The sequence below is a fragment of the Tyto alba genome, unplaced genomic scaffold, assembly GCF_018691265.1.
Source record: "Tyto alba isolate M040663 unplaced genomic scaffold, T.alba_DEE_v4.0 Super-Scaffold_2, whole genome shotgun sequence".
In the NCBI taxonomy this organism is placed as follows: Eukaryota; Metazoa; Chordata; class Aves; order Strigiformes; family Tytonidae; genus Tyto; species Tyto alba.
Genome location: NW_024881282.1, coordinates 26,404,560 through 26,426,211, shown reverse-complemented (window position 1 = coordinate 26,426,211; position 21,652 = coordinate 26,404,560). Strand labels below are relative to the sequence as shown.

General features: G+C 41.0%; 1 protein-coding gene across 3 annotated transcripts in view; it reads left to right on the top strand.

Annotated features, from left to right (window-relative positions):
• The first annotated feature begins 450 nt into the window (after positions 1-450).
• The window catches only part of DCLK1 (doublecortin like kinase 1), a 246,736-nt gene continuing 225,534 nt past the window's right edge, over positions 451-21,652 (top strand). For 2 of the 3 annotated variants that reach the window (XM_042792601.1, XM_042792602.1), the window contains exons 1-3: positions 451-831; positions 3,955-4,343; positions 14,122-14,468. In XM_042792601.1, coding sequence (XP_042648535.1) covers positions 3,968-4,343; positions 14,122-14,468 — 723 coding nt within the window. In that variant the 5' untranslated portion in view covers positions 451-831; positions 3,955-3,967. The remainder of the gene's footprint in view (positions 832-3,954; positions 4,344-14,121; positions 14,469-21,652) is intronic. The other variant, XM_042792600.1, reaches the window with a different exon arrangement.

Genomic DNA, 21,652 nt, shown 5'->3' with positions numbered 1-21,652 from the left:
CCGGGTGGGCTTTTGGTCCTTCGGGACCTGGCGAACCTCATGGAAATGCCAGGTGGCACGTTTGGTAAAAATACTTCTGGAGGCGGTTGTTCTGGACGGCGGGCCGGGGCCTCGCAGGGCCGGCTGCTGCCCCCCCCCACCCCCCCCGCCAGGCCCGGCCTTGCCCGTGCGGAGACACAGGGCCCGGGCCTGCCCGGGCCGGCGGGAGGCGGCGGGCGGGCAGCGACCGGCGGGGCGGCCACCGATTACCTCAGGGGGTTACCCACCGGGAGCGCGACCCACCGGCCCGGCGCGGCCTCTCCGCCGCGCCCCCCGGCCCGGGGCTGACGGGGGGGGCGCAGGCGGGCAGCCCCCCCCCCCCCCTCGGGCAGGGCGTGGGGCCGGGGGCGGCTCCGGCGGCCGCCCCGCAGCGCCCGGGGAAGCGCCGGCCCGCGGAGGGGGGAAAAAACCACGGGAGAGACGGCGGCGGTGGCGGCGCCGCCCTCCGGAGAGAGCGCCGGGGAGAGGCTGGTGTGAAGAGCCGCATTTCAATGAGGGCCGGGCTAATGCAAATCACTGCAATCGGCAGCAGCAGCAGAAGAAAGGCGAAGCAGCTGCAGCCCGGGCTCCCCAGCAGCGCGCTCCAGCCAGGGGAGGCGTAACAAAGGCAGCGGAGCCGCTGTCTGCGGCAGCTACCGCGCTTAAAGCCGGGTGGTCGCCGGAGCCGGGGGGGGGGGGGCGGGCGGGAGCTGCCCCCTCTTTGGCCGCTTCCCGTTTTCGAGCCGCCGTTTTCCCTCCGCGCCCCGCCGGCCGGTCTGAGGGGGAAGGTGCTCGCCGGGCTGCGGGGAACAGGTAAGCGGGGCCGGCCGGCCGTTCCTCCCCGCTCCTGCGCGGGGGGGGGCTGCGAGGGCCTCTGAGGCGCGGCGCGGTTGCACCTGTGCGCGTTGCGTGGGGCGGCGGCCGGCTCCGTGGGGCGGCCGGCTCCGTGGGGCGGCCCCCGCGGCGGTTGGTGCCGTGGGGGCGGCTGGCGGGGCGCTCCCGGGGCTTTCCCGCAGGCGAACGCGCCTCGGGTTTGGCCCCGTGCGGTTCGCGCTGCGCGGCGGGGGCCTGGCGGCTTGATGCCGCCTTCTCGCGGGCTGGTCGGATTTCCAACGCGTTTCCCCTACCCCGGCACTATCAACCCCTTTTTTCTTGGGGTCGCTGCCGCATGTACCCACGTTTCTCGTGTCCTTCCCCCCCCGCCCCAGCCTTCCAGCCTTCCAGCCCAATGACTTAGTAGTCAGGCTGCTGCTTAGTCTCTGAACGATCTTCACCGGGTCCCAGTCATGTCACTGCAATATATATATATATATATATGTATATATTATCAGCATGTACGGTTGTTTTATGTAATTGGTCATCCACACCTGCATTATAAATAATTCTTTTTAACAGATGTATAGGGCGTGAAGTGTTGGGCATGGTGGTTTTCCAGGGGTGTGTCCTTTCATTTTTCTGTATCTGTATGTCTATGAGCATGGATTTATACACACACACACATCGGATCAGATCGAATTGTTTAGGATTTCTTTGTCTGCTCTGACCTTGTGGTTTGAACACGCTTTCCTGTAATAGCAGGACTGTGGTGTTCAAGGGGAGCTCTATTTCTGTTTCAAAGGGCATAATCGGGAATTACAGCCGTTATTGATTAAAGCAGAAGTGTGCGGAAGAAAGGGCAGTGACTCGCACTTCTTTCTCCCCCCATCCAAAATTAGTAAAGCTGAAAGTCTCTTAAAAAAGTGTATATTCATGTAAACTTGCTTTTTTTTTTTTTTTTTTTTTTGTCTATATGTTTGAGATGGTTTGAGTGAATGAAACAGCAGACCTAAGAAAAAGCCATTTTTCTTGGCACAGGCATCTCTTTTGAGATACAGTTTCTGAATTGTGAGTTCTGGGATTGTTTCAATCTGAATAACAGGTTCTAATTGGAATTAGAAATGAAGTAAAACAACTGACATTTTTTTTTTTTCACATGGAAACATTGGTGGTGTAATCTTGATCCTAAGATGTGGCCACTAGGTGATATTTGGTATTTAGCCTATAGAGAGGTGTCAGTGAAATGCCACAGCAAATGTTCTTTTCACTGAAGTGGGGTGGAGGGGTGTGTGTGTGTGTGTATATACTGAGGAGGAAAAACGTAGATTAGTCTTTTTCTTTTATGTGTGTATATATATGTACACACACACACACGTATATACTGCACCTTATATGTATGTTAGGTACCTTTAAAGTATTTATAAATATAAATCTTGCATATATACATAAGCACATGATACTGTGCCAATGTAACAAAGTAAGTTGTGAGCTGTAACCAAAGCAGGGTAAATAATTTGCACCAAGGCCCCGCACTGGCACTGCTTAGCCTTAGGTGCTCATTCTAGTCACGCACGTGAACTGCTTTGAGAAGGTGCTGAGCACATCCCCTACAGCTTTGCAATATTAGGGTCCAGCTGTATAATCACTGGTTTAATACAAACTTCGGTAAGCTAAAGAGCATCCGTAAGTCTTTCTGTATTTCCTCCTACTGTTTTACAGCTGGTCTGAATATATATTTTTTTTCTCTTAATGGTCACACAATTATGAGTGGTTGAAACAAAGCTTCTGCTTGCTACTTTTTTCTTTTTATTGGAAATCAATAAGAGAGACCACTTCTAAATTAGGTCTGTGTATATGTGCTATAAATAAACTTACTGTGCTTTGCTGTTCTTCAGGCAACTGCAAATCTAGGTGACTCCTAAATTAAAAGAAATGCATTTTGAATCTAATGATCTCTTGAGCTTTCTTTTTTTTTTTTTTTTTTTTAAAATTTTTGTTTCTTTTTTTATTTGTGAAGACTAATGAGCAATTTGTAGTATTTAGTCTTGTGTTGGTTGTAAAAAGGAAGGGAAGTATCTGCCTCCTTGATTTCGTTGCCAAACATGTGAACTTCCATTTATGTCAACTATATATTGAACGACTGGGATCATTTTGGTGAGAGCTGATGGGTTTTTGTCACTGTCAAGCATGGGAGACACCAATTGCGAATTTGCCCACTGTCACTGAATTTGTCACTCCTTCAGTAATAGTCTTATAGGCAAAAGAAGCTATCAGCCATAATCAATTTGAATATTAGGCCTAGGTTATTAATAATATGTCTTGCGAATTTTACCGAGCACTAGAGTAGCTTGCTCGCTAAAAAATGCTAGTTTCCTGCCTCCCTCTAATATTTTATTTATTTTTTTTTTTGTTTAATTTCATGGCTTTTGAGCACTTCTGATGGTTCAGAGTATGAAAAATATTTGCAAAAGGACAACTAAAGTAATTTATTACAAAGCTTAGGCTGTAGGGAAGCCAGTGTTTGGAATACATAAGGACTTTTCAACAGTGGGCTTGACCCACTGAGTGGTAGCCCTGATTCTTATCGCCAACCAGTGATATCTATTCCTCTGAGAAGTTCTTAATTGCTTACTTTTTGGCGACTGGTTCCCCTTCTGAAATAGCACCTCTTGAGATCACATTTGGAAGAGTTTAATGGGGGTGAATGGTCTAGAAGTTAGACTGGACTCAAATAGCACCTGAATATAACATGAGAAAAAGTAGAAAGTTGATGCGTTTGTTCTTTTTTTCCAGTAGCTCAACTTTGTCTCCTCATTTTCAGAGGTCTTACTGAATTTGAACAAACACTTTTTAATATTTACATATTGCTAGCGGTTGGTTTCGTGAGTGACATTTCTATGGTGTATAAAAGCCTAATTTATTAACTAGGTTTTATGGCATGGCAAGAGCGTTAGTTGTAAAATTAACATGTGAACATAGCATGGTTTCATTCAAACATTTTTCTCAACCTGGAAAGCAGTTCTCTGTAAGTGCCCTGTATAGAACATGAAGTCTCAAAGTGAACTCCCTTAAAATGTGTAAGTTTCCTAAACTTTTTCTGTTCTTTTGTGCATCCCTTAGGTTGAACTTCAAGATGTCCTTTGGGAGAGATATGGAGCTGGAGCATTTTGACGAGCGTGATAAAGCACAGCGATATGGCAGAGGGTCCCGGGTAAACGGTTTGCCCAGCCCTACCCACAGTGCTCACTGCAGCTTTTACCGAACCCGTACTCTACAGACCCTGAGTTCTGAGAAAAAAGCCAAGAAAGTTCGTTTCTATCGTAATGGAGACCGGTATTTCAAAGGGATTGTATATGCCATCTCCCCTGACCGGTTTAGGTCCTTTGAGGCTCTCCTGGCTGATCTGACCCGAACTCTGTCTGACAATGTGAATCTGCCCCAGGGAGTGAGAACAATCTACACGATTGATGGCTCCAAGAAGATTTCCTCATTGGACCAGCTAGTAGAAGGTCAGCAGTAAGATTTGGAGGTGTAAAGTTATGTCTGAGTCAGTGTTCATTTGTCTAATCTGTTAAGTCTTCCCCAAATAGGTAATTGTATTGTTGTTGTTCTTATTGATAAAGAAAGGATCTTCAATGGTATAACTAGAATTGTGAATATCTTAAATTGTGCCATGAAATACTGTTGCCTTGCTACTTATTTCCCTCTTGTTGAAAGTGTCTGACCTTTCCCTCTCTGTTAACCTAGTTAGTGTTGATAGTCCTAGATCTTGAAGATCACATCTGCTGCTTCACTTGAACCTTCATATTTAAAAATGCCTGTGAGAGTTTAGTCAGTTAAACTTGTCAAGGTCTGAGGTGCTGATGAAACCTACATGAAATTTACTTCGATGGATTTTTGTTTTGTTTTGTTTTGTTTGTTTGTTTTTTTTTTTTTTAAAGTCTCTCTGTACCTAGTGAAGAGTTCCAACTCTTCCCTGCAAGTAAATTTGCCTTAAGTAAAATACTCTCCTCTCATGGAGTGGCATAAATGTAGGCAACTTGTTAGGAGTAATGTTGTAGCCATGGTTCAGCAGGGGTAGACTGTAAACTTTTCTCCTAGGTAGCATTTCCTGTTTCTTCTTCCCCTGGCCATTGGCATCCTTATGTTGTTTTTAAATAAGGGTCATGTACCTGCAGTATAAAGTGTTACCAGTGATTTGGTCAGAACTGGTGGGTTTTGGTCACTGTCAGATATCAGAGATGCCAGTCACTAATTTGCCTGTAGACAATGAAATTATCATTCCTTCAGTGGTAGTTTTGTTGGCAAAAGGAGCTGTCAGCATTAATAAATTTGAATATTAGGTGCAGGATATAATAAGATCTTTTGCAAATTTTACAGATTGCTGAAGTAGCTTTTCCAACATAAAGTGTTTCTGGCTTGCAGTGGGTTTCTTTTTCTCTGTGTAGGCAATAGCTCCTAGTGTGAAACATCAGAATGTGTAAGGTCTGAAAGCTTTAGTTAGCACATGGCCATAACTGAGGGGTTTTTTATCTTTAAATTTTAAATGCGGGTGCTTGACTGAATACAAAGAAAAGAAAGGTGGAACAACTTTTTCATTGTTTCCATCGCACCCCTGGCTCCAGTGTGCCACAGGCAAGCCTATAATTCTATAGCCACTGGATAGCCAGTTTAGAATTGTAACATAGATTGTAATTTCTTTTATCATTTTAATTTTTAGCACTAGGTGGGAGAACTTGCAGTATGAGGATGTAATGAGAGGATCAGAAGGCAACTGAGGGGGGAGAAGAAAAGGGTAACGCTGAATAAGGCTCCTGAAAGAGGAGCACACCTTTGCATAGGTGTTTGGCCACCATTGAGTTGTTTCCTTTAGGTGTCATAGCAGAGGAAAGCTTTTTAAGGGGAAGTTTGGAGAAGAGGATATTCTTGATAATCCTTCTTGCATAAAGAGGAGAGTAGGACGCAGCATGAAGATGCTCCGAAAGAAAGCTGAAGTGGTGGGATTCTCCGTGTAAGTAAGGGTTTTGGTGGTTAGGATCATAGTTTTAGTGAAATAGAAAGGAAACTGGTCTTAAGATCAGTGTTATGAAATCCAGGGCACAGTTAGAACTGTATTTATCTGGACAGTGTTTAATTGGTGGTGAAAATGAATTTCTGGAAGGAAAGGCCAATATTAATCAACATCTGTTTAAAAGCAGTGTTTGTACATTTTCTTCTCAGTAGTGGTATAAATAATTGTGCTTATTTGATTGGTATGCTCATCAAGAAGCAAGTATCATTGACGTTAATGTTGGTTTGCACAGTCGTTTGCTGCCAGTGAGAACCAGCTTTTGAAAAGGAAGAACTGAATGCAGAAATAAATTCAGCAACCTATAAGATAGGGTTTTTTTTTGCATCCTAGGGAAGAATAATTCCAGTTATGAATCAGTGAGTCAAAATGAATGACAGTACAAAAGCATAAATTTATTTTAAAAGAAGGGATTTGGGAATTCTTTTTGTTCTGTGGAACTTTATTCCTTACCTTTTCAATGAACACAGCCTCCCTTCCCATGTATAGTTCAAGTTGGACAGTTATTTTCTTGTGCCATTAACACTGTGGGATTTACAGTTAGTGCAAGTAGAGAGCTACATCCTTCTTCCACCTGGAAGGAGGCTTCTGTCTATTTGTATAAAACTGCAAGGTGGGTTATTTTGTTCTGTTTCCCTCATAGAGCTTCACTGAAGAGTACAAGTTCATTTATTGTTAGCTCAGTGATGATTTTTATGTAAGCCCCTTCCACTCTTCACTGTACAAATTTATTAGAGTTTGACTAGTCTGGTACAGCATTAATTAGCTTGAAGCTGTGCTTTGTGTCTAAATAGCTGGAAAATCACTTGATTTTTGCCTCTTGCCAAATGACAGCTGTGCTCAAACTGTTGAAATACGAAGCGTTGCTTTCTTCATGGTGAGACTATTCCCTTACTTTATCAATTCATTTAATGAGACTTATGAATTTAGATAATTTTTTAAGGTTTTGTTTTTGTTTTTTTTTTTTTTGTCATTGATTTCGGTGATGATGTTGTAAGGTAAATATGTAAGGCCTTGATTTGGTGTTTTTTTTTTTTTTGTCTTTATGCCTGTGAGGAAGTTACTGTACTCTTACCTTCCCGCATAGTACATGAAGACAGAGAAGCAACTAGATCCTGGGGGAAACAAGACAGCAGCCACTGTCTTTCATCCCAGAACCAAATACCTAGAAATACATGAAAGATAGTCCCAAAGGAAAAAGATTGTAAAGCAGCTGTTTTGCTTTGGTAATATTTAGTTTTGTCCAGCATACAGTTCAGAGCTGGCATGGCTGTATGCTGGTGCTGTAGTTTATTTTGAGGTGCATGGACACATCTTCCTTTTATTTGAAACTAATGACTTCCCTAGGGTTTTTTTTCTGTTGTTTTGTTGGGGTTTGTTGTTTTGTTTTGTTTGGTTTGTTTTTTTTTTTTTTTTAAGACTTGAGTGGTGAAGTTTGTTAGAATTTGATAACAAGGGGTATGTACTGTTGTAAAAAGTTTCACACGCCTTCAACTTCTCTTCTCCTGTCACCTTAGATGAAGGAATGAATGCAATGGATTCAGGTTACCTTCTTTTCGTCAGACCTGATGTTCAGGACCCTCTTACTTTTAAAGAATGGTTTCCAAATGTGACATGACTTTTTTCCCTAGGGATGACATAGAAACAGTAAAAATGAAGTTGCTCTTAAGGCTATATTGTCTAGCTGTAAACAAAGTCTTAGGAAAGGACTAAATGCCTTTTGCTTTTCCAAAAGTGTACCATCTTTAAATCTGAAGGCAGAGGTGGACTGGTGAGTCTTACCTGCAAAATTACCATTGAACAGTGTAACAAAAACAGTAATAGATTGGGATGAACAGGATAACTTGGAAACAGAGTATTATTTATAGTTTTTACTCCTGGGGTCCTGCTGTGTGGAACAAAGACCACAGAATCAATCCATAGCCAGAACTGCATCCCTTTCTCATTAATTTTTATTATAATATCACCTCAGAGTTTTGAGTATGAACCAGAATCAATTGTTTCAGGTTTTCACGATACCCACCACAAAAGATGAACTGTGCAGCAGAGAACTGGCAGTCAGTGACAAATCAAAAACCCCAAAGCACATGGCTGAGAGAGTACTGGGAAACAGTATTGTCACATGCCAGTATCAGGTGCACTGCCAAAATATTGTAAAGACTTGTATGCATGCATGTACATTTTGTGTAAGCATAATGGCAAAAAATAGTTTTAGGGAATAATCTGTAAAAGAAAAATTAATATTTGTCAGGGGTTATCTTGCAGTTGAAATCCTCATTGAAGGAGCAGTTTGAAAGAGCACAGATACACCGGTTTTAAAATCTGGTAATGGCTCTAACTGGCTAATAACTCTCAGGAGATGTGAACCTCATTCCAGTGGCGGAGGAGATGGTGGGTGACATGAGCACTGTGGGAAGGCTCTTGTGAGTGGAGGCAGGCAGCTACTCACTCACACTGTCGCCTCATTCTTCTTATCTCACCTTTTCCCTCTCCTACCTGCTACTACTGCTGCCTCCTTGACTCTGCCACCTGCTCCAGCCATGCTGGTGAGAATCCCAGCCAGGTCAGACTGTAGGAGTTGTTTGACGCGGTCTCTAATTCACTCTGGAGCTAATGCTCTTTCTTCTAAGTCATGCCTACCTCAGCATCTGGGAATTGATGGGCTGGAAAGATTCATATGCATCTGTAATATGCCATCAAAATAATAATAGTGAAGTATCTGTGTAAATGTAGAGCTGAATCTATGTGGACATTTGTTTATAGGATTGAATTTACAGTGGATATTTACTATGGACTTGATCCAGGGCTATCAAAGTTAGTGAAACTTGGATTGGATCCTGTGGCAGAAATGCCTGCAATCCTTACATTGTTTAATAAACAAACAGCTGAATAATCCTGTTGCATAAAATGGTAGAGGGTTGTTCTGGCACTGTTTATTTGATTATTTTATTTCATGAATTTGAGAAGATTAGTCCATTAGCCAGTTGATTCACTTTGTGTTTTCCTTAACAACTTCTTGGAAGGTCCCATGGTTTCTTATTCTAGGTGCTTTCCAGTTATTTTTTTTGTAAGCTTACAATGCCTATCTTGCTTTTAGCAAGACTGAGGAAATTCAGGGGGTAGAGGGGGAAGAAATATGTCTTTACTTTTTCATTAAACTTTTGATGAGGAAACCCCCAGATTTTTAGTCTGAGCTGAGCAGAAAGAATGATGTGTGAAAGCAGTCCTTTAAAAGGTCTCAGGTGATCTGATTTAAGGCTTCTGATGCATCTCATTGCTAGGTGAACATGGGTAGGCCAGATTTATTTCCTGTAGATGCTCCGTCTCTTTTTCACTGTTGCATTTTTTCAGAAACTGCAGAAAGACAAGGCAGCAGTATTGTAGTTTAAGTAGGTTATTGCTCTAACTAACACATTTGGGAACTGTCAGATAGTAACTTATTTGGTTCAGGTCATCTTCCTTTTGCAATCTGCTCTGCATGATGAGGGATAGTCAGAATTCTGTCCTTTCCACTGCGATACTGCTCTTGTGCCTTTTGTATGTACAAATCCAAAGGGTGGAAGTGAAGAAGGACGGGTGTGCCTGCTGAACAGGGCGCTGGGGGTGCCGGTCCCTTTCCCTGGTCTCTTCATCTATTTTTTGCCCTATCCGTTGGGGAGAGGGGCTGCAACGAGCGACTGCTGCGCTGAACATCCTCACTACCAAAGTGTGTGAGCACCATGGTTCCTCCACCTCTGGTGGGCTGCTAGATTAATTTTCCTTTCCTAGTATGTACTCTGCTACAAGGAATCGGCAGTTTTCAATAAATTGGCAGTCCTGCCACTTCCACAAAGAGGGGTTAGTCGTTTCCCTTCAGCTTGCAAGGTTCAAACAGGTTCTCTATTCCTTCTCCAGGGTTTTCACCTGAGATCAACTGGCTTCTTTATGAAGCCATTTTAAGGCCAAGTCACTTTTAGCACGGAAGAATAATGCAAATAATCCCTTTTTAGAGATAATGCCTTCATCATTCTTGTAGCGAGAGTATCTTCAAGCTGAAGGAAACAAACTGACTGCTAGTATCAGTATGCCGAAGAGGGACTCAACACAAAGCTCCAGTACTTATAGGGCAGTGATTCAGTGTCTCCTTAGGAGCCACCTTCTCGTGGATATTATTTTTAAAAATTTTTAATACATGAAGCATGTAATGAAAAACTGTTGTGGCCTATAAGAACTATCCTTCAGTGTTACATGGCTCCAGTGGTTCAGCTGCATTGAATTGACAGATGTGTAACTGCAGGTACTAGGGTTTTATTTGTTTGTTTGTTTTTTTTTTTTTTTTTTTTTTTAAACATAAACTGTGTTTTGAGATCTGTCCTTCTACATGACTAGCTTTCTGATTAGCTTCTCAATGCTAAGATTTATTTTAATTGTTCCACATGGAATTTCCTGCTGTGTTTGAGCACTTACACAAATAGGAGGATTACTGGTTTTAAACTGACAAACAAGCATCGAGGATCTTTTTTTTTTTTGAATGGTTAAAGTGGAGTGTGTTTCATTTGCACTGTTGCTGTGAAGAGGTAGGAGGGCTGTCAGGAAAGGGATACTTTCTAAGATTTTAATAATAACTTTTTTTCCTAGATGTCAGATATCCCAAAACAGCGGGGTGTCCTCCTTTTCTTTTTCTAATGGCTATTGATACTGTAATGAAGAGTCAAAATTTCATTAGTGACAGCTGACTACACTGTGAAATGCTCGCTCCCCTCTCCTGGGGAGCTGTGGTCAGACACTTTAAAACGAGCTGTCTTTTCTATGCTTTTGTTTAATCCAGTATCTCCAAAGATTCCTTCTTCAGCACGTGATCTGTCACAAATCTAGTGTTTGGAGATTGTTACTTTCTTCCTTCATCTGCCAGTTAGCCAGAGCTGATGTTTGTGGGCTGTATGTGTGCGGAGGCCTGACCCACAGTAAGAGCTGATGGTGCTCAGTGAGATTACCCCTGGACATGTATTTACCTGGTGCTTCGGAGCTGGGAAAATAAACTTGCTGCTGGCACTGCCTGTCTGTAGATCACAGCTTCTCTCTGACCTTGGGTACAAGTCGCAGGGCTGAGGTGGTTGTCTGTGAGGCAGTTATAGCCAAAGGTTACCAAAAATAAAAATTAAAAAAATAAAATTGTGTCATCACCTAATAGTTTTGGTGAGGAAGCAATAGTTAAGGCACAAGGTGGATTTATTGACTAGGAAGTCATAGCCCTCGTGAAGCTTCTTAGCAGTCATCTCTCCTTAAAGTAACTGTGAAAAAGAACGAAAATATAGGTGAAGGCTTTTTGTCCTTTTCTTTGAGATTTCCTCTGCATATAAACACCATGGGCACTAAAGTATTAGGCTAGAGATTGAAATTTCTGGGTGCTGTAAGGCTGGGTCCCATGCTCGGGAAATTGTATTTGAGCGTTTCTAGTGTTTTGAGTACTTAAAATTTGCTGGATGTCACCATAAACAGGGTTTGCTGATCTTAAGATCAGATATAAGATACTTTTAGGACATAGGGGTTTTGTCCATTTAGTTTTTGTTCCTACAGGCCTGGTCCTTAGGACCACCGTGAATGGGAACTGCAGTCCCTGGCTAACATCCCTGAAGGTTTATAAGCTCCAGCACTTTGCTTGAAGTATAAACAGTCTTAAATAACAGCATTATGGGAGAGCTGTCTCATCTTAGAAGGCCTTGGATACTTTTACCTCCAAGCTACTCTGTAGCTAAATATGAGCCTCTTCAAGGGGAAAAAAAGATATCCTAGTGCAAGAATTTTATTGATGTAATATAGTACTGTCGGAAATGAAGAAGGGGAAAAAAGTCTGATGTTAAAGCAGTCCCCCCCTGCACCCTCCCCCCCCCCCCAAAAGAAAACCAAAACAAAAAAACCCCAACAAAAATTGCTGGTGGATTTTACGTCTTGCAGCAAACACAAGTGGAGACAAGAATAAATTTTGTTTAAAAATGTATAAAAGAGACTTCTGTAAAGCATTTTATAGAACAGGTATTTAGTGTATTGAGTATAGTCCTATTCATAGTAGAATCTTTAAAAATTTTTGTTCCCATTTTATTAATGTTTTTTAAAGCTTGTTAATTGTATGGAGTGTTGTGGATGCATTCTGACCTTGCAGTAATTGAGTAGCTAGTGCTAAAAATGTTGGGCCGGGACATGGATAAAAGAGAGTACATACTGTTTGATCAGTCTTGGATCATTAGTGTGGCTAAGCCTTTCTGTTCTGATGTTACCATATATATATATATATATGTATGTGTATATGTATATATATATATATATCATATATATAAAGTGGATAAAAGGAAGAGCTTACTTTTGTCTCTTGTAAAGTTGGTAAGCATTCCATCTTAGATCCTTTTCTTAACACTTTAGATATTACTGCAAAGTATGAATTAACTTGATTTAAACGATGACTAGTAAGCATTGGAATGTCTTACTTCATCTCCCACTTGGTATTTTGTTCTGCTTTAAAAGAATGCTTTAAAAAAAAAAAAAGGAAAACCCCAAATCTTTCTGCGGTTCTTACTTGACCTTATGCTGTCATTGCATGTATCTTTTCTGCTCAGTGGTCCATCTTCACATGATGCCCTGACTTCTTTGCCTTCTTTTGGAGTCCTTCCACTGCCTTTCTCATAATCCCTGTACAATGTCTTACTGTCTCCCCTTTGGAGCACCACGCCAAAGACTTGACCCCTTGTTGCATCTGGGGGCCTCATGTCCCAGTGGATCCCCCCCCATTTCTAACTGTGGTAGTTGTGTATCTGTCAGCATTTCTTGTGTGCTGTAGTGTCTGTGGAATTGCGTTGGGTGCCCTGAAACCTTAAACTTTGTGACCAGAAGTAAAATTTAAATGCTACTTTTTCTTTTAATAGTTGAAATGTGAGTCCGCTTTCCTTCCAGTGGGGAATCATTAGGAAAATCTTTGGTTCGGTGTGCTTTTTGGCATGGGAGGTACATCACTGAGATTTGTTCTGTTTTTATTTTAATACCTTGGGCTAAACTGCTAACATGAAGGCCTCTATGCTATTGGCATACACTGAACTACTGAACCTAGAAGAATTAAAATGTCTCAAATGTTTTTGTGGTATTGTTCAGGACAGGATTTTGCATTATTTGTAATGGAGTTTAACTGCAGGCTGTCAGAAGGTGCGGTCTTTCTGGATCTGCTATTGTTGTATTTGTTTGTTGGTTTGTTTTTCTTTCAGCCAGAGTGAACTGGATCAGCTCCTTGTTGCAAAATTAGTATTGTCTTTGTTATGTTCAGTTAGGTCACTGAGCTGACCCAACTCACCCAGTGTGACTGGCAGGGCAGTCGCTCAGTCCCTCTCAAGGGAGAGATTGGGAGCGCCCGAGCAGGTGCCCCTTTCACAGCAGCCTGCAGCTGGGCTGCATTAAGGTGTTAATCAACAGGAATGGCCTGGTGTTTTCTGTCTATCTTCTAGTCCCCCAGAAATTGTGTGGGTGTGGTATTTGCAAAAATACTTTATTGTAGGTAATGCTCCAATAGAAATATGAGCTATAATCCACTTTAAAGGAAAAAATATGGTAAATTTGCTGTAAGGAGAACTCTGTAATTACTACTCCTTGCCTTCCTTTCCTCCCAATATTATATATTGAGTCAGCGGAATAATACATTGAAATTTCTTGCCTATACATATCCTGGGTTTATGGTACTTAAAGCTCTAAACAACCAAATGTTAACAAATCTCCTATGACATTTTCATCCACCTTTTATAGAACGTTATTGGTAACCTGTAGTTCTTGATAATGTTTAATATTATTTCCTCCAAAGTGTTTGGAGTCTAAGAGTGGGCCATTTAAGCATGAAGGCTGGGTGACTACTGTGATAATGAGCTGGGGCTGAACAGATAGGAACACTACTTACTGACAGCAGCGGTCCCCACTGCAGATGGTGTTTTCTGAAAAGAAAACTACTGCTTTCAAGGATTTTGTAACAGCATTTTCTGAACGGTTAGCTGATGAGTGACCTTTAAAAGATATTTTATAGTCTGTAGCATCTGAGAAGGGAAGATATCAATACTTTATACACTGCAGATCAAGAATGCTAAGAATAATACTTAATGATTTGAGAAGGATTTGATTTGGTATTTTTGTTTTTGGTGTTTTGGTGGTTTGTTTGGTTTTTTCCTCCCCCTCCAATCTGACTTGGTGGTCTGGCACTTTTGTTTCTGCAGGGGAAAGCTATGTATGTGGTTCCATAGAACCCTTCAAGAAACTGGAGTACACGAAGAATGTAAACCCAAACTGGTCAGTGAATGTTAAGACAACTTCGGCTTCTCGTTCAGTGCCATCTCTTGCCACTGCTAAAGGAGGTACTCCAGATGCAAAGGAGAATAAGGATTTCATTAGGCCTAAACTAGTCACTATCATCAGAAGCGGAGTGAAACCACGGAAAGCAGTCCGGATTCTGCTCAACAAGAAGACAGCACATTCATTTGAACAGGTTCTTACTGATATAACTGATGCCATCAAGCTGGATTCAGGGGTGGTTAAACGCTTATACACACTAGATGGAAAACAGGTAAGAATTCTCATGATGAACGTTCTCAGCATGAAGAAAATATAATTTTCCAAAAGGAAAAAAATAGTACATTAGTAAAAAATACTTTTTTTTTCCTAGAACTTGGAATGAGGTCTTCCAGCTGCTTATAGTATACTTAAGATCTGTGAGCAGTTCAGGAACAACAGATCATGAAGCATTACTTGGCCTCAGTGATGGTCTTGTTATTTATGATAAATAAGAGCTCTAAATCTGTCAGTCGAAAATGTGATGTGGTTTTGGCTTTGCATGCCGGAAATGTAGGATGAAGGATGTTATTTTAAAGAAGCTCATTCTGTTAACTTGTTTCAGCTTTTTCTTGCAGCAGTTTTATGAGTCATTGTACTTGCCTTTCCATAAACTGTAAGAACAGTGAGGACACATTCCACCATGATAAATGCAGGCCTCCTGCTGTCCAGAGTGACCAAATGATGAATCTTACTGCAGCTAGAATGGACTATGAAGAAGGTGCAAACTTACGAAATGAGTGAGCTTTTTCCCTTTTGCAGGAAAACAGGTAGGGTTGTATGTGGTGCCCACATTTATTGCGGAGTGTCTTGTAGGTTACATGTTATTTCTTCTATGAACTACCTTCAAGCAGTGTTGCTTTTCTGCTGACTTACTAAATTGCATTAGGGTGAGATTTTTGAGGTTACTTATTGAATTTAGGGATGGAGGCACAAAAATAAAATATTACAGAGTAATTCTACTTCTCTTTCGTCTTTCACTTTGTTTGTAATTTATCTACGGACATATATTAATTATAGCAAAACTGGAGAAGCTGTTAACCTGGTGAAGGGCAAGACTAATTTCAGCATGACCTGAATTGATCTAGAGCAACGGTGACTCTAGAGAAATAGGCAGATACTTGCATTTACAGATGTAACTTATTAAACTGGAGAAATGATGGATGTATAAAATGTGGGTAGAAAGATAAGTGAACAGTCTCCCTGAGAAGCTAGAAGCTGCTAGAGACCAAGATATTTCTGAAGTAATACAGCTGTGTTTTACAGATTTTGGGCTCAACAATTCACAGATACGCAGATAGCAGTGTAGCTGTTGGGAGATGTTACATACTCAGTCGGCTAAATCTGGTGGTGATCCTGACGTGTATGCAGGTGGGGTTAATATGCAGGCATAGCTCTGGGAACATGACAGCAGTACCCTCGGATCTCAGAGAGGGCTGGTTAATGGACAAGCTGCTTATTCAGAGCACTGGTTCAAATCAGGGCCAAGTCTGGCTTGCCCAGAAGTCCCTTCCATCTGCTGTTTTGTATCAGTAACTTCTGACACCAGTTACGGACAGTAGATTAGTTCTTGATGACTGCGTACATGCCTGTAATGATCCCATTACCATGACTTCATTGGGAACTTTGACCTGGAGCAAAAATGTGCATGTGAAGTTCTTCTTACCTGCAGCAAACTATCAACTCCTATCCTTCTTACCTTGCCTCATCCTCCAGGGAGCACTAAGGATAGTAAATCTGGGGAAGGAGTTGGGATTTTAAAGCTGCAGAGATCAGTGGTGGTCTCTGCTGTGACCTTGACAGAAGATCTTGAGTGACTATTCCAGTTCCTGCAAAGACTCAATAAAAAGGGATGCATATCTGTTTTGTATTGTATATGTAAATAAGCTTGTGGTTTAGCTATGACGAAGTGTAGCCTGGAAGGATGCCAATGTGGCCTATTGTCTCCTGGATAATATGCTTTCTTTTCTTATATTCTAAACTCCCCTTTCATGGTTGTGCTTAAAATGGAAAAATACCTTTACACCAGTTTTAGACCTCTAATTGCTAAAAGTAAATAGTACTCTCCTACTACTGTGGATAAAGGGAAGACCAGGTTTTCCTGGCCCTGAATCAGTGGTGTACTGGGACATTTCTTACCTACCTCGTAGCCCAGACCCCTTGTCTCTAAAGGCTCTCTCAGGAGACTGGTGTCTCCACACTTCTTTACTTTTTGGCTGTACAGTTGAAACTGCAGAGCTCGCTGCCTGACCCCGCTGGTAGGGGCAGGACTGGGGGGGAAGGTGTGTGTGTGGGTGTCCTGCCAGAGAAAGGGAGACTTTGCTTGCTTCACGTACAAAGCAGCCTTGCTGGCAGAAAGGGAAATGAATGATCCCGTGCTCAGCAGGGGCAGCCTGTTGCTCACCCCTGTGCAGGGAAGTCATTGATTTCCTGTGCTGCTAGACAATTGCTGCTCCATTTTTCACTGCCAAAAGCCTGATCTCCCAGATGGTGCCGGGGGCACGATGATGGATTTCTTTATTGCTAAACTCAAGCTGTGAATGATTACTAGGAGGAAATCCATGGTCAATCCAAAATATTTCCAGTAGTGTTTATGGTTGGGAACTTCTACTGTGTCTCCTGCTGCAGCTTCGAAAGTTCTGGTAAAGCCTGTGTTCAGTAGCTAAATCTAACAAATCTGATTAAATCTTTCATCGCTAACTTAAAAAAGCAGTAAAATCTTAAAGCTCTGAGCCAAAAAAAGTAATTTACTGTAAGGATAAAAGAATAAAGCTCTCCCAGGATTATTCTTTGGAAATGGAACTTGGAGAAAGGCTATTCTGTACAGTCATCTCTTGTGAGTTATTTTATGAGGCCAACACTGGAATGGTCAATTTTTGCTATGGATGGGCATGAGTCCCATGTATTGTTAGTGCAGGTGGGCAATGAGGTATGTGTACTGTTGTTGGGTACTATCATTAGATGCCTCAGGATAATAAAAAGAAAGTAGGAGGAGTCAGAGTCTTAACTCGACACTTGAGTTATGTGGTTGTCTCATAGTGACACTACACATTGAGGAATTGAGCCTCAGTGCTCTCCTTCCAGCAGCCTGGTTAGTCATAATGTTTTGATTTGTATGTCTAAAAGATGTTAATAAATATTATGTTCAGTTAAAAGGAATTTAACTGATGACCTATAAAATTTGATGACAGTATAAAGAGTTTGTCTTGATGAGAGAGGTAATGCTTGGATAAACAGTACCTGAGGAAGGTTGTTATTGCTAGGAAGAAAGCCTGTCCATGATATTCAGTTGCTTCCCCCATCCCAAAAATTCCTTCTTAGTTTTGGAAAATTCAGTATTTTTTGGTGCACATGATGCTTTGTGGGTGTTCCTTACAACTCCAGGGATCTTGATTAAGTAGGTGTGTTGTAGCAGCCATTTCAATTTTTTAGTGCTGGAATAGCAGAAAAAAAAAAAAAAAAAAAAAAAAAGACAAAACCCAAACCAAAACCCCCAACAAACTAAAGCCACAAAAAAAATGCAAGAAAACAAGCCCCAACAAAATTAACCTTTCTTGTCTCGTTGGGTCAGTGGCAGTTCAGGGACTGAAATGATGTTCTCCAATATCAGGTAGGTATTTACTTTGGATTTCATGCATTTAATTTAGTTTTCTTGAAATGTGTTTCTACTTATTACAAACAGGGTGACTAACGGTTTATTAGCATTTCCTTATAACTCATCAGAATCTCTATTTTGACTTCCAAGTTTTATGAAAATTTAGAATATAATTTAATTTGTGCTAAAAGGAGGATAATATACAGCTGCAATCTGATCGTATAGCACATTGGTGGCCTGCATTAGTATACTCTCGCAGTTCAATTATTAATGATTCCTCAAAGCTAGATAGGTTTCATACTGTGTCTAGAATGGTATATTTTTATGGATATACTTATTTTTTATACTGGCACAAGGAACTTATGCTGGTTGTACTTGAGAGGATGAAATAGAATCACTTCCTTGTAAGATACTGATGTATTTGAAGAAGATGGTGGGACTCTCAGAAGTGTTTAACAGTCTTATGAGCTCACGCCAAAATTAAAATCTTTCCAGGGGGAGGTCTGGAAGTGTTTTCCTTGCCAACTTTGCTGTGTAAGGAAAATAAAAATAGAATGAGTAGGTTTAATGGCTGCCTGTAAGAATATGGATCATGAGGGCATGCTCTTACTGTGAGTATTACTCATTTTTTTTTTGAGATTAAACGGTTAAGTGCACGAAAAGATATTGTTCATGTTGACCCTTAATATTATCACATCCTTGTGCAGAGAAGGAACACCTTCTCATAGCTAAAATACGTCTTGCTTTACTGTAGCTGCACCATTGCAGTTTGGCTTTTAATCTTTCCTTAACAGGAGGTGTCATTTTTAGTTTGATGTGCGTTAAAATGTGGTTTTGTAAAAGGCAGTGTGTGGACTCACAGTGCAAACATGAAGGATACAAGCTGCCTGTGGAGATAGAGCTTGGTTGCTGTATTGCAAGCTCAGTTCTCTGGATTCTGTTTACTTGGTGTGCTTCTAGAACAACACCAACGGCTAAAATGGGAGAAAACTAATGAAGGTCACACACAACAGCCTAATTGTGAAACGGTGCCATTTTTAGAAGTGCTATGATTTGTGTATTTGTACAGGGTATTTGCAATTTGTATGTTTAGACAAAGACCAGGGTTTGGACAACAGTGCTTTGTTACCTTGTAAGTCCTCCATTTGCTTTTGGTAGAACAAACATCTGGTTTATAATGGGACCTACTTATTTGAACAGGTGGTTTGTTTAGCCTAACAAAATGCGATAATGCAAATTATTTTTCAGTTTATACATTATGCTGTTGATTTCACTCCAGACAGATAAGTGGTCACTGGCAGAGATACCAGAATAAAAGTCACGATCTGCCTTTTTTTTTAAAAGTATGAATATGTTTTTACAAATCAAATTACCTTTACAAATATAAAATACAGCTACTGTTACTTAAAGGCATACCTTACAGAAGTGTGTGTGAGATGCATAGATTGTCCCTCAATAACCATGCTTTAAGACATTAAAATAGGTATTAAAAAAGTTGTGGCTGCAACAAAATGGAACATCACAGTGATGGAAAGCTTGAAGCTTCTTCACTGTGTGTAATATGGTTTTGTTTTTTATTGGAACCCCACTCTAAAGGGGGTATCTTATGATACAAACTCGCTTTCCTGTGGACTCCTCTCTCTGTGAAGGTACCGAATGTCTTAGTTTTTATTAAGGAATTAATACTACTGTTTTAAGTACTCTCTCAAGAAAAATAAAGCAACTGTTTGCACCTACACCTAAACTGAGCATGCACTTTTTTTTATCGTTTTGGTCTTAACAAGTGGAAAACACTTGATAATAATGTCTGTATTCTACAGTAAATTTTTGGCCGACCCTATCCTTTTGTAGGATGGATTAAAGGTCTCGGATGTCTTTCTCTAGACCTGGATTGGCCTTGCAAAAAAACCTACATAAAGCAAGGTAGGTATCATTCACGAAAAGACATTCTCTACTTGGCGTTTGTGTAGCTCATGTTATAAAACAATCTAGACAAAATCAGTATTCAACAAAATAAAATTTATGTGCAGCAAGTGACTCATTTTGTAGGTGCGCTGTAATTTTGATTCACATGATTTGTAATCGGTTCCATTCTTAATATAGGAGGCACGTTTAATTTTAAGGGTGACTGATTGTGCATGTTCTTTTTATTTGTTCTTCAGTTGTAGTTACAATCCACTCAAGATGTGTGCAACTTAAAATTATTCCTCGTTTGAAAAATATGGATAATAAGTGCTATTTTATCTTCTCTATGACATCTCTTGAGTGCAGTAACTTTAACTTCCCCCTTTTGTTGAAGGCTTTGGAGTTCCCTGCCAGCCACAGGCACACAGGGGTAGTGTTACCTGAGCAGAGAACCATGATGAATTCTCTGTGAGATGTAGCTGTGCAGACACTGACTGATTGGTGGCAAACATTAAGTAAAATGGCTTCTGCAGCTCATGCAAGCATTTTTCAGGGAAGCAACAGCTAGGGAAACCTGTGCTTATGTTTCTGAGGTCGTACTTTAATATTGCACTACCACCTGGGGACCTGCAACTCATTGTGCTTACATTGTACAAGCTGTCCCTTCCTAAAGGGCTTCAAATGTTAATGCTAGATGGCCACACCCCTCAGAAAATTCGCCTGCTGCTTAATTTTAGATGTGAAGTTCAGGGCCCTGTCTGGGAGATGCCGACAGACCATCACATTATGTAGCAGAGAGAGACAATATTCAAGAACAAAGAGCGTCTTCCCAGCTTTTAATGCGCCTCACTTTCCCTCCTTCCTGCCTGCAGTATATTTAATGAAAAACTTTTTTCTTCCTCTGGAAGATGTATCGTTTCTGGCTTTGGTGTTTGATTTTGGGGAAGGGCTTAAAAGATGAGACATGATAGGCTGAAAAACAAAAAAATTGGTGACTGAAAATTGCGTATCCCAGCAGGTGGTGATAAGCTCTGGGGAACTTGGAAGATTCTTACCATTCCTACTGAGACAAGTGGACTTCTATTACTAATTGGACTGTACTTTAATAAGAAAAGCATAAAAATCTGGTTCCATATCATTCAAAGACATGCTAGGGTAGACAGTTTGCTGGCAATTGGTATTATCCTGGTGCTAGGGGAGGTGATAGGTCCTTGAACCCTTGTCACTCTGGGTACACTGTTTTGATGTCATGTTATGACATTGACTAACAGTTGTAATTGTTACTCAAATAAAGTTCTGTAGAGGAGTGAACAGAAGCCCATTTCTAATTGAAAGCAGTGTGCTCATTCGTCTAGGGTCAGTTCCTATTAAGCTGAGACTGACAACTCTGTTGCTCTGTCTCTAAAAGCTCTTTCACAATAGGAGTTTCCAGGGTTGCTAACTGGCATCCCTTAGGGACTGTAGGCTGAATTGGAAAATTAAGAAGAGAAAATGCCATCTTCTGCGACCTTTAGATTGTCTTTCATGCTGTTTAAAACAAAAGCTGTTATTATTTGAATAAGACTGAAAACTTGTGCATCTGCTTCAGTATGCTTTAAATATCATGGAAGTTTATCTTGGTGACTTATAAGGATATCCAGCTACTCATTAGAGAGTTTATGTACACTCAAAAGCCTTTTTTAAGGAAGAGTAATGTCCAACTTCACAAAGGTGGAGTATTATATTGTGTAAGTGTGAGGAAGAGTGTCTCAGTGGAAAGAAGATGGTGTGGTCATTCAGAACTATATTCAGAATAAGTGTCCTTTTCCTCTACATCTAGACTTTGTTTCATTGCTTTAAATGTGCAATATAACTAAGAAAAGCCTATCCTCCAGTTAAGTTCTGATTTGTGTATTGCTGACTAGTGAGGGCAAGAGGAA